General features: G+C 45.6%; 1 protein-coding gene across 1 annotated transcript; it reads right to left on the bottom strand.

Moving 5' to 3' along the window:
* Positions 1-6,426: 6,426 nt before the first annotated feature.
* LOC139179360 (serpin B4-like) lies at positions 6,427-10,335 on the bottom strand. Its single transcript, XM_070778605.1, has 4 exons — positions 10,221-10,335; positions 9,026-9,168; positions 8,576-8,731; positions 6,427-7,233 (listed from the first exon to the last, which is right to left on the bottom strand). Exons 1-4 carry the CDS (start codon positions 10,330-10,332, stop codon positions 6,829-6,831), a joined length of 816 nt encoding a protein of 271 aa, XP_070634706.1. The 5' UTR covers positions 10,333-10,335; the 3' UTR covers positions 6,427-6,828.
* Between the last annotated feature and the right edge of the window lie 3,117 nt (positions 10,336-13,452).

The raw sequence follows: 13,452 nt of genomic DNA on the forward strand, positions 1-13,452 counted from the left end.
CAGGGATGGAGACACGAGCTGGAGGAAGGGGAGACCTGTGTGCCTAAACCGGAAAGATGATTCCTGAGCTCAGCCCTGCTGCTCTTAGGGCTCCTCCTGGTTATGTGTCCTGACCCCCGAATGACACTGGAGGTCAAAGACCCCAGAGCTGAGACTGGGTGGGCTGAGCGAGGATGGAGTCTGCTGGAGTCTAACGGCAGAGCTGAGTCTAAAGAAGAAGGAAATAAGCAGGAGAAAAGATCCAGGATGGAAAACAACAAACATGAGGAATAAGAGCTCCCAGTCAAGGCTGGGTCACGGGTGCTGTCAGAGAGCAGGGAAGCCCCCGGGCCAGAGCAGGGTGAACGTCTTTGGGTTCAAAGAGAAAGGGCTCTGAGCCCAGAGACAGAAGTAAGGAGCCCCGGCTGGGCCTGGAGGAAGCCCAGGGCACAGAGCAGGAGTCGAGGACTCAAGGGAACCACTGACTGAGCTGATTCCTCCTGTGAGTAAGTTACCGAGGTTGGTGGTACAGAGGCTGGCTTTGAGGAAAAGCAACTAACTGATGAAGATCAAGATTTTGTTCTGGAGGAGGAAATGGCAACCCACTCCAGTATTCTTGCCTGGGAAATCCCAGGGACAGAGGAGTCTGTCGGGCAACAGTCAGTCCATAGGGTGGCAAAGAGTGGGACACGACTGAGCATGTATGCAAAGCAAAGGATTTTGCTTGAATTTAGAGGGAACTTTGGTTAGTTCAAATAAGAATCCATATCGCATCCTTCTCTCCCTCCTTTTCAAAAGTTCTCCTGGCATGTATTAGACAAGGTGAAGACACCACGATGTCACACAGTGTCACAGGACACTCAGCACTTCTCAGACGATTCTGCAAGTCAGTACTTGCCACCTGCCTTTGGGTATTTTCTAAATATACCAACATCATTGGCATCATGAATCCCAGAATCCAATAAAACTGAAGAGGAAATGACATGTCCAGGAACCATCCCACATATTTCTAATACCTGTGTAGGTTGCTTCAAAATAGCTCCTCTGCTCTCCTCCTGTTTTCTTCCGTCCTTGTGAAGGGCGTGAAGGTTCACCAGCTTTGCTGAGGTGCACATCCTAGGGGGCATTTTATCTCTTCCTTCTTATTACGCACGTGGTCATACCCATCTGCAGGTAAACTGGTTACTTGAGAAAACCCTTCAAGCTTTCAATAACAGGATATCTGCCAATTACTGTTTTATTTATTTATTTTTTAAAATTTTGTTTTATTTAACTTTACAATATTGTATTGGTTTTGCCATATATCAAAATGAATCTGCCACAGGTATACATGTGTTCCCCATCCTGAACCCTCCTCCCTCCCCATACCATCCCTCTGGGCCGTCCCAGTGCACCAGCCCCCAAGCATCCAGTATCGTGCATCGAACCTGGATTGGTGACTCGTTTCATATATGATCAATTACTGTTTTAATATTCCCATGTAGATACAGATCCGCACAATGTAAATAGCATCTGAACAGGATGAATCAGATTTACCTTAATGTCCCTTAGTTGGGGAATGGTCTTGTCTGTAGGTGTGTCATGGCAGACTGAGACAGTTCATTCTCACCACCCGTCTCCCCATTCCCATGCCTCCAGTTCCACTCGGGACAGTCATCCTACTCTGTGCTTAGCACCATCCAACCCTCTCTCACAGCTCCTGTCTCTAGAACCATTTCTACAGCCCTTCCTTTCAGCAGTTTTTGATTGACATTTAACATTCCAATTGATTTTGTGTGTGTTTGCTAAGTCACTTCAGTCGTTTCCCACTCTTTGTGACCCTCTGGGCTGTAGCCCACCAGGCTCCTCTGTCCATGGAGAGTCTCCAGGCAAGAATACTGGAGTGGGTTGCCATGCCCTCCTCCAGGGGATCTTCCCAATCCAGGGATTGAACCTGGGTCTCTTATGTCTCCCGTGTTGGCAACCTGGTTCTTTACCACCAGTGCCAACTGGGAAGCCCCTTGAATTGATTAAAATTATATATTAAGGAAGGACTGAGTAAGTCCTTAGTCAAAATTTTATTCTATAACTTCTTATCATGTCAGAAAGATCGCACTGCCTCCAGGATTCGCTTTTATGGGTCTCTTAATTTTTTGGTAGAATGCAGGAAGAGAGAGACTGTTCTTTGTGCATGAACTAGGAATCAGTGACTCTTGGTCTCTTACATTTGAAAGAAGGCTTCTTGATTCCGTGTGAATGTAGGGGTGATCACATAATGTGTTTGATTATCTATTTTTATAATTTCTTAATGATTCACTCTCCATTCATTGAGTTCTTAATTATGTTCCATGACTTAGTACTGAGCTTAGTGAAGGGTCTCTACCACAGTGCTAGAAGCAGGGACTTAATGACAAGGGAGGTTTGCCAAGGCTCCTTTACATTTGGTGGCCACTGACTTCCTAAGCCTCATCCTCTGAGACAAACTCTGAGACCATGATAGCACCATCCTTCCCCACCCCATGACTTCTGCAACCAGGCTCTGTGTTCCCCGACGTGACTCTGGCTTTAGCACATATCTCACCAGGACTGCCAGGGACAGCTGTCATCAGCACCTTCAGTTTCTCAGTGATCCAAGCAAGAAAACGTCAACTCCAGAGACTCTAGTAAATGTCTATTATTGCTCAAGGAACGCCTGGCTGTAACTCGTTCCAGTGATTTCCTCCCTGCATCTGATGACCACCTGACAATGAATCCTAATTCCCTATACTTCAAGTAGAAGATGTGCTCCTGAAATTCAGGGCATTGCATTGAATGTTGATGTACAGTGTTGTTTTGATGGGGCTCATGTCCTTCTTTGAATGTATTTTTGATTGCTGAAATGGTTGAGTTTTTGCTCTAGTAAACTACCGTAACTTAACAGTTTAGGCACGGGAGCGTGAGAGGGCACTTCTCTGCTCTCCAGGCACTGTGTTAGGTTCCTAGGACCTCTGTCGTGAGCGGCCCACACTGAGGTTCCAAACCACCGTATTCATTCTCTCCCACTTCTGGAGGCTTGAGGTCTAAAATCAGTGTGTTCTCAGGACCACACTTCCTCGCGAGGCTCTCGGGGAGAAATCTCTTTACCTTTTCTACTCCCTGGTGGTTCCTCGAGTTTCCGGGCCTGTGCCTCTGTCTCGACATGACCGTCTTCCCTGTGTCTCTTCTCTTCATATAAGGGTCCAGTCATTGGATGAGGACCCAGCTTGAGTCAGTACGATCTTATGTTAACTAGCTATGTCTATGGTCTATTTACACATAAGGTCACACTCTGTGATTAGAAATAAATTGCGGGGGGGGGGTGTGGGGGGCAGAGGAAGGTCTCTTCAGTGCGGTACCACCAGCGATCCTATCAGCCAAACTAAACACTCGTAAGAGTCTGGAGAGAAGCCATGGCAGTATTTCTCCATGACCACGAGACATTTATCTGTATCCATGCGATCCTGAGCAAGCCTGCGCAGCGCGGACACTGAGCTCAGGACACGAGGCCCTGGAGCAGCGGGGCCGGCGGCGGCGTTGGAGCGGACGCGGCGCCGGGGGGCGGCGCGCAGGAGGCGGTCAGGGCCTCGCAGGGCCGGCCTGCGGGTGTGGGCGGCTCTGTCGTGGCTCCGGCGGTGCTTCTCCTCCCCAGAACCCAGAAGGGTGAGGAGAGATGCGCTCTGGCTTGTTCCTGGTTTCAGGGCCACTAAGCGTGGCAGCAGTTCAGAGCCCCAGGAGGTGAAGTCCTCGTTTCAAGGGTGGAGATGGGAGGGCAGCGCGGGAAACTGGCTGCCCCGGCAGGGGCTTTTCCTGAGGCCTTCCTGGAGGCTTAGCTCCAAAGCCGAGGTGTATTTAATGGTGGAGCCCTGCTGACCCAGCTCCCTTGTTTAGATGCTGTGCGTGTTTGGTGAGAGAGAGAGGCAGAGAGAGAGAACGTGTAGGGAGGCAGGGAGAGGAAAAGAGGGGGAGAGAGAGAGAGGTGGAAGGGAGGGCGGTGCAGAGGGAGGCAGAGAGACTGAGCCCCTGCGGCGGACCGGGGTCCTGGACCGTCACAGCTGAGGTTCCAGCCCCTGCGTGAGGCTGGAAGGCTGCCCCAGCGCACACCTTGGAGCAAGCTTCCAGCTGCCTATGGAGGCATTATTACTGTACGAAGCTGCAACATCTCAAGGGCCTGTGTTCTGTCTCCAGTCTTAGCTACCTGAGAATCTCCTGTGTTCACAGGGGCAGGTTTCCCAACCTGCCCACATGTCACAAAAGAACAGTGAGCTTGTCGCCTCCCTCAGATCTTCCTGATGAGACACGCCTGGGAGCAACCAAGACAAAACTCCTTTACTGATGGATCAAGACTGCACAGGCCCACTCACAGGGCTTCTGCTTCCCTGGCTCATAGAGATTCCTGTAAGCTGTGAAGGGTGCAGCATCCGAAGGGCAGGAGTTCAGCTCAGAACGACTTGTTCTGAAGATAAGATAAGGCAAGGTGATGGAAGGAGTAATGACAACTTTTCACTAACAACATAACTTCTCAAATCTTTCACTGTTTTCAGATTGGGATCTTTTGGAGACCCAACCAGAGGAGCGTCTGGAAATCTTCTCAAACTAAATGTTATATTTCTACCTATGAGTTTACACCGGACACATTTTTATGTTATTCCTGATACTTATTCAAACACAAGGAAATACCAAACCTCTGGAGTGTTTAATGGTTATATAATTTTAAGATACGTTGGGTTAAACCCATGAATGAAACTTATAAAATTTCTTGCCAATACAGTGTGTAGTATTCGATTAATATACAACATTTGTGTTATTAATCCGATAAAAATTTCTTCTCTTATGAAGGTGATTCCTCATTTGTTTCATCTCTGGAAATGTTTAGTGATTCAACCTGCCGATAGCAAAGCTTAAGACTCTACGTTAGCCACACAACCAATGAGTGTTTAGCGGTATCCATCTTCGTCTTAAGTGAAATAGCACAGGGAAATTATGCTCTGATCCATCTCATTCAATAAAATACTAGCTTTCATATTTAATAATTGGCTATCAGTTTTTTGTATTTTTTACTATCATTTCCTATGACCGTATTGTTCTAAGTGTTTCAAAGGTCTCTTGTATTGAGATGTAACCACATTTGTTGTCGATTAGTCGCTCGGTCGTGTCTGACTCTGCGACCCCATGGACTGACTGTAGCCCACCAGGCTTCTCTGTCCGTGGGATTCTCCTGGCAGGAACACTGGAGAGGGGAGCCATTCCTTTCTCCACGGGACCTTTCCAACCCAGGGATCAAATCCATGTCTCCTGCATTGTCCGGCGGGTTCTTTACCACTGAGCCACCGGGGATGCCCAGCTACATTTATCCATAGTGTAAAATTGTCATCTGAGGGGATTACATAACACACACTCATTCTTTTCAGTCTCTTGTTTGCACAGCACAGCGTGTAGGAGTTTAGTCCATGTTGTCAGTAGTTTTTTCCTTTTTATCTCTAAGTACTGTTCTTGGGTTTGTACTTTCCTTCACCTGTTTTGTTCCCCTGTTAGACACTTGAGGTTTTGCCAGCTTTCTGGCCATTACGAATAAGGCTTCAGTGAACATTTGTGTCTTAGACCTTTTGTGGTGGATGTATTCATATCTCTTGGGTAAAATCAGGATGTGGAATTACTGGTCTGGTAATAGTCTGGTCAACTTTTAACCCTGTAAGAAAGTAGTGATATGTGCCACTTTGTGTACTTGAGAAAGACTTTCTCTAGAAGTGCATTGCTCAGCCAAGGAGATATGTGGTTTTCTGGAGACATCACCCAGATGGCAGCATAGGAGACCCCAGCTTCCCCTCTCCCTTAGAGATCAACAGTGTGACACCTGTTCTTGAACAACACACCTCCCGAAAAAGAAATGACAATACTGTGATGAGAGAATGTGAATGATGTATGAATGATGAATGATGTATAAAGAGCTGTATGTATTTAATGTATGAACATCAGGAGGTTTGAGGTGAGTATATATTTGTGAAACCATCATGCCAATCTATGTGCCCTGAGAAATGTTATGTTTTGCGAAATAAAATTTGTCAGTTCTTTGCTTTATGGGTTGGTGGACTTCAGGGTCACTTGTCAGCCCTTCTTCTCACTGGATGCTCTCCCAGTCTTATCCCATCTCTGCTTCAGCCACGATTACCATATTTCTTTCAGTAGCTCTAACATATATATCATCTGTCTTACCTACTTAGAGACTCAGTTCACATCCCAAGTCTGAGTTCTAGACGCTTATATTTGGGCTCTTACATGGGTTACAGAGCCTTCCATGTTCTGACAGCAGTCTGCCTTGTTAACCTCATCATGCTGCACTATTTTGATGTCTATAAAGGATAATATCTTTCTATATGATCTTTTCCACGTGTGGGGGGTCACTTGCACTTTGTTGAAAACAAAAAATGATGAGCAACAAGTGACATGAACAGGCCATGGTTTTATTGATAATGTATTTCAGAAAATTAAAAATTTAGACATGTAAGTGTCCCACATACCACCTGAACTCAATGTGAATGTCTAGGTTTGAAAAGTAAAAATAACTTTTGAAATAGGAGCTATGATATTTCAAACTTAGTAGAAGATAGAGTATGGAAATAACTTTTTAAAATATAGTGAACACTTTGTCCAAGGAGGTGTTTTCATGGGGAATAGAGTAGGTTACATGTTTTGTAAAAAGATAGAGACAGACAAACAATATTTTATCCAATACATTGTGAGTGGTGACTATACGTTTGGAAAGGAAAACGAATCCAAGGGAACCTGTTACACCAGCATTCTAGCTCCGGGAACAGCTCTCTGATGTCCCCGAGTGTGGCCGCTGCCCAAGGATGTCTAAGGGGAAGAGACTCGGCCACAGAAGAGGATGCTGTTGGTCTTGATGTGCTTGATGAGGAACAGGAAAGGGTGATTACAGCGGAAACTCTCAGAATTTCTTCCTGCTCTTTCAATAATTTCTACACCAGTAGCAGCTGCGGCCTCCGTGCCCTCCTCGGTCACCTCCACAAAGCACTTGTGGAAGACCTTTGACACCACCAGATCGCGTCCCCCGGTCATGCCCGAGAAGTCGGCCACCCCATCACGGAAGGCGTCCACCATCCCCAGGGCTTGCAGTGTGGGCACGAGGTCGTAGCTCTCTTCCACTTTAAACCGAGGCAGGTATAAGTCCACTTGTCTCTTCCTCATATTCTGTGGGCTCGTCCACGCTATTAACTTCTCAGCAGTGAGCTGGTCTTCAAGCTGTAACAGTGGAAAAGGAACAACTGTCAGGATTCTCAGCGGTCATGGAGCCCACCTAACCTAGGATTGAACTGTCTGGAAAACGATGGTCTTCACAGTAAACATGAATACAGGAGGTTCAGTTCTATTATACATATAAACTCACTATACTATATACATATATTTATATACAGCATGTAATCTCATTGTATAAGCTGAATATTTTGTAATAGTTATATGATAAACTGAGCCTTCTGTATATATATGTGTATATATATCCATACATAACAGCAGAACGATTAAATAAATTTATTTTGTAAAAGATGAACTATATATCTTCACTTCTTAAGTTGCCAGATCACTACATGTTTCATTTTCAAATAGTCTTGTCTTGTTAATGTCTTTTTGTGCATAGTTTTTGCATGATATAATTATAGTGTACAACCCATTATTATTCCTTTTACTTGCTTGATGTATTTGAAAACATTTCCTGTATAGATATGTTTCTCTGATCAAGTTTAAATTGTTACATAATACCAACATTAAGTAGAGATTCAGTGTATGTGTTTACTTAATTAACATTTTTAGGCATCGTGTGTTAGTCCCTAAGCTACCGCATATATATTTTACGTGTGGCAAGTTCACTGCAAATTCAGCATCATTGGTATTACAGTAATTGCAGATGGCCATTTATGGAATGACTTTTACATGCCGGATATTGTTATTGGTTTCTTTACAAATTATCTTGAACCAATATAACAATGCTAAAAGGAAGATTCACTTTTTTTTAAATTCCGAGCAATGAGGCTCCAAAGAACTCTGAGAGAATGCGTCTGAATAGAAAGTGAGCATCAAGATAGGTTGGTTTGTCTGCTCTCTACGAAGCACGTGATTCAGTCTGCAGAATGGAGCTCAGCAGTGTTTTACTTTGTTTGATGTTGTTCATGAGTGAAAGAGTCACCTACATTTGACTCTTAGTCTCCCCTGTCTTCAAATGAATAGACTGGAGTAGGTGAAGTTTTGACGGTTGCAAAATATTCACATGTGAGCCAAGCATATTACTTTTTGAAGTGGCATTCTAGTTTTCTCAGAGTATTACTGGGGCCTGTGAAGTTAAGATTTTCTACATATTCTTCCATATCACACTATAAGGTCTATTTTTTTGGAAAGTGACAGGATGCCAAGTTCTCCTTCATGATTTTCCATTAGACTCAACAGAGAAGAAATGACACACTCCAGTATTTTGCTCTCCTGGCACATCACCAGCATTCTGTGAGCACTGCTTCTGTGAGCAGCCCGCACAGGCGCTGTGTCGCCAGCAATGTAAGCAGCAGCATGAAGCGCCACAGGCACCAGGTTTTACCTCCTGCAGACCGTCTACTTCATCGGGCAGCAGCACCATCATGCTTAGCTCGGAGCCTTTGTACGGGATTTCCAGGATCTTGGCTTGCACGTCCTCCAGTGACATGAAATTGAAACTATTGGTTTGTTTCATCATCTGCACAGGTTTGCTTGCATCCTGCAATAAATTCATGTGGCCAAAAATGCTAAATGGGCATTAGTCCAAAAGAAAAAAAAAGATAATCTTATTGAGATACCAAACTCATCTTCCTTCTAAGAGATAGTTTGGGAAATCTGTGAATTAGAGACAAGAGTTTCTTCACCTATACCAACTAAATAAAGGCAAAAAAAGACAGCCTCGATAGATCCTACTTCTACTCGCAGTTATAAAGGAAATGATCAAATATGTATTTAACTTTCACATTGTACAGAGAGCTATGTTACATTATTATATATTAATTACAGACAATACCTTGTTCAGCCAAAACTTTTCCTCCACAGTATTTTCTTCCTTAAATTTCTGGTTCCACTGCCCTTTGAAATAGACGGCGTTCACCAGAACCAGAACAGTAGAGCTGTCGAGAGAGTCTTTGGGAAACAGATCCTTGATTCTTTCTGCAAAGACAGAAAATCAAAAGTCTGTCATGAAAGGCACAAGTGGTTTGTCTGGAAGATGTTTAGAAAGTTGCAACTGATGATTAAATATTCACACAAGTCAGCCCGTGAGGGACTCCATGCCCAGTGGTTCACCAGGTGAGGCTTTGCTCACGGCCCCAGCTTGATGGAGTCACCCTCGTGCAGACGCCCCTGCTCCTGACTGGGAAGGTGTTCAGTCTCTGTGTGTGGGAGCTTCAGTCATCTCACAAGAAGCCCCGATGGCCTGATTCTAGATACAGTTTCCACGAATCACATTTCTGCATCCTTCCCTCACTGCCTGCCCTGCGTCTTCTCCTGTTTCCTCCAGCCTGTGTTCATTCTCCTGTTCTTCCTTGCTTCCTCTGTCTCTGTCTTTTGAAATTTGAGCTCAATATTCTGAGGAAGTAGCCAGAATACTCTTCTGGACAATCAACATGCACCCAGTAATCTAGAGCACGTGGCAGACACCATTCCTTGAGGGGTCTTCATCTTCATTCTCCACGTTGAGTTGCTGTAGGTTGGTGCTCTGTTTTGGACAGGGAGACTTTGTCCAACCACCTGCCCTGGGAGGGGAAGACACCTATGACAATCCTGTGGGAGGGGGACATGGGCCAGACACCTCCTACTGCAGGGTCATTTCTGCAGAAAGGGTGGTTTGGGGGAGAGAAGGTTGTTTCCCAATTAGCAAAGGGAACCTTTCTAATATCTTCTCTTAGGGAATCATAATCCAGAAGTTAAGCCTCTAATTAAAAGAAACACTTACGAATTAACCTGAAGCCTGAGCAGAGACTTGGGATGCACAAGACACTGTCATCCAGGCTCAGCTGTGCCTGCAGGGGGCTGGTCCTGGGAGCCCCACCTGCCCATTTCTCTCTGCATGACGTGGACCGTCCACCCCCTGCAGGGCCTCCCCACCCTCTGCAGTCTCGTCTCACCCCTGCTCCTGACAGCCCGGTCAGGGTCCAGCACCGTGTTCACACACAGCGAGGATTCAGCCGTGATTTTTAATGAGTGACTCTCTCATAACCTACCATTGGTTTGGCTCTCCACCCAGGAATTAATCATCTTTCGACTTTCCTCTGCAGCATTTTTAAAATCAGCAGATTCCACACTGGCTAGATAAAATTTCTGAACATTATCCATAACATTATCCATAATATTCCTATGACATGAGCAGGAAGATAGCAAGAATGAAAAGTAATTTATCAGTAACTATGTAGGTATTCCCAAATTAAATTAAATGTGTTAAATCCTGATTAAGCAGAGTTCACAAGCCAATCCCTAGCCCCCCCTCACTGGTGTGCTATCAGCCTCTGGACACTCCAGCGGGTGCGGTTGTGGTCGGGGAGCCTGGCGCCCCTGGGAGAAATCTCCCCATGTGGGTCCCCAGGCTCCTCTGCACCCCCCCGCCCCCATTAGGAGATGGGGCCCGAGGACCCGGGATGCAGACCAAAGGCGTGACAGACCAGGAAACTCACCTGGAGAAACCGAAACTCCTTTTCTCCGTAGAGCCTGTTGGCGACACTCAGCTCATAGGCATCAGTGGATTTCTTTAATTCCATCAGAAGCTTTTGAAAGTGATGATGAACATTTCCTGGCCTTTCAACCTTCAAATGTCAAAACGTGAGCTCATTGGAGTCTCTGTCAATGTAAACAGTACACCCCCAGGGGTCTGTTGGATCCCTGTCTAGAGGGAGGTATCCCCAGGGATGATGGTTGTGGTTATTTCCCCTAATTGGCCCGTGTTACTGGAATTAGCTTTCCTAATCTTTACATTAAATCTTCCAGGTAACTCTCTCTTCCTGCTCTAACACACTCCAACCTTTTCTCTGTTGAACTAGAGATGCATCAGCATTCCATTATTGCACTGTCTCTCAGTCGTCTCCAGCGGTTAGGGTAAAGGTCTCAGCTAAACATAAGCTCCTGGAGGCCTGGAGCCATAGAGAATTTCTAAGTCACCAGCTGTGTGAGAACATGAACTCTGTGTGTCGTCTATGTTGTGATTCGATGCCCTGTTATATCCTTTGGGGGATTACCTTCTAAGACCTGTTGACTGTGATCTGTGGCTCTTTACTGTGATGGCCACACTTCCCAGTGTAGGAACAGTGGGTGCCAGATAGCCTGGGAACAGCTGTACCTCAGCATCTCTAAGTCTTCAGTGCCATTCGCATGAAGACAGGAGAGCTCAGAGAGCTTAGAAACTTCTCCAAGGAGATACAGATAATTTTTTCAATGTAGGCTTGTCTGAGTTCAGAATCTCTCACTTTCTGGCTAAGAGTTTTAGACTATTTAGATAAACCGTAGCTCTCATTCATTTTCCAAAATACTCCATAATATACTTGATCATATGCTTATTGCTCTTAATCTAAGAGCTAATTAAAACCATGCAATTATAGGAACATATTGTGATTAATATACTCATTTTTATTCTATATAATAATATATAACCTTTATGAGAGTTTCCAGAGTTTACCAGAGTTTACCAGCGTTTACCAGAGTTTCCTGGCCCTGCTGTCCTATTTGAATGTATTTGGGTGCGATGCAGCAACCTTTTTATTGCCCCTGGCTAATTGGGATGGAGTCACTGTGGCTGAGAGCCATCGTATTTTTGCCATGTTCCTCATTCCTGAACAGCAGATCACTATTTGAAGCTCCTTCAGGTTTCAGAGTCCCTGATGTTAAGCATATGCTTCTCTCCTTTCAGAAAAACAAAGATATGAAGTAAATAAGTGAAGGGAAGGGAAGGGAAGTGAAGTTGCTCAGTCATGTCTGACTCTTTGTGATCCCACGGACTGTAGCCTACCAGGCTCCTCCGTCCATGGGATTTTCCCGGCAAGAGTACCGGAGTGGGTTTCCATTTCCTTCTCCAGGGCATCTTCCTGACCCAGGGATCGAACCCAGGTCTCCCTCATTGCAGGCAGATGCTGTGCCGTCTGAGCCACTAGGGAAGTAAAGAAGCATGTAATGTGAAATGAGAGGGCTTTCCAGGTGGTGCCAGTGGTAAAGAATCTGTCTGCTGATGCAAGAGACATGAGAGATGCTGGCTCAGTCTCTGGGGTGGGAAGATCCCCTGGAGGTGGGTACGGCAACCCACTGCAGTATTTTTGCCTGGAGAATCCCACGGACAGAGGAACCTGGAGGGTTACAGTTCATGGGGTCACAATGAGTAGGACATAACTGAAATGATTTCCCACGTGCACACATGTGAACTGAGAAACAACTCTCTCCAGTTTGCCTAGCATGACCTCTAAAAATGGACTTTTCCCAGTCTATCTGAAATCCCCAGTTTAAGCTACGGCCCTCTTGGACGTATGACCCTCTCTACATCCAATGCTCTCTGACTCACGGGATTTCTTGTCTCTCTTCCTCTTGGGTTCTCTGTGATTTCATTGAAGTGAAGGACCTGGAGAAGACAGGGAGTCGGACAAGGAGTCTGTAATGATCTATACACATCAGAGTAAGTAAAAAAGAAAGAACGGAAGGACAAAAGAATACCCACAGACAAAACTATATACCAAATAACCGCCCCTCATGAGACAAACTCAAGAGGAAACAAAAAGCACACAGAAATGTTGAGTGAAAGCTTCATCCTTAAAAAACACAGTCTGTGTGTGGAAAACACAAAGCTGCTTGAGCGCTGTCCACTTTAAAGAACCGTGTCTCGTTTCTCATTCATCATTGAGGAAACATGTAAAGAGGTCTCCCGTGGATTTTAGTCAGGGCCTCACTTCCAGTGAACTCTTCCATTAAAGCCTCACCTTTGGTTGTTGGGCAACTGGAGAGCTTCACCCCAGCCCCCAGAGGAAGTCCAGGCACAGGAAGCAGGTGGGGAGCCCTGCGGGAGAGTGCGTGCCCCTCTCTGTGCCCACCCAGTCGTGGGGCTGCTTGAGCTTCCCGTGGGATCCGGGGACAGCAGACCTGTGGTCATCTGCACAGCAGCCAGCAGACAACCCATGCAAACCTGTGACGGAAAGGCAGCTGCCACCCACCTTCTGCATTTGTGATGCAGTGTTTTCTCGGGCCCCTAAGTAAGTCATGGCTAAGGCTGACGAGATACTTAAAGGGGAATAGAAGATATTTTCCTTCTTTGATTGTCTGATCTGATGGAACAGATCAATTCCAAGGTGGATGATTGCTTCACCGAGGGAACTCATGGTGGCTGGATGTGGTCTGGGATTCCTGGAAGAGCATCAGACGCATTTCATCATCACTCTAGGGAACGAAGGCTAGTCTGTAATACTGTAATAATTTTTTTAAAATGCT

This window comes from Bos indicus, chromosome 24 (assembly GCF_029378745.1).
Source record: "Bos indicus isolate NIAB-ARS_2022 breed Sahiwal x Tharparkar chromosome 24, NIAB-ARS_B.indTharparkar_mat_pri_1.0, whole genome shotgun sequence".
Classification (NCBI taxonomy): domain Eukaryota; kingdom Metazoa; phylum Chordata; class Mammalia; order Artiodactyla; family Bovidae; genus Bos; species Bos indicus.

Excerpts from the sequence above, each read along its gene's own strand:
- LOC139179360 (XM_070778605.1), bottom strand. The coding sequence starts at position 10,332 with ATGGATAATGTTCAGAAATTTTATCTAGCCAGTGTGGAATCTGCTGAT. Across the intron at positions 8,732-9,025 it reads AAAAGTTTTGGCTGAACAAG|GATGCAAGCAAACCTGTGCA; the intron begins GTATTGTCTGTA and ends AATTTATTGCAG. Across the intron at positions 7,234-8,575 it reads AAGTAGACGGTCTGCAGGAG|CTTGAAGACCAGCTCACTGC; the intron begins GTAAAACCTGGT and ends CCACTGTTACAG.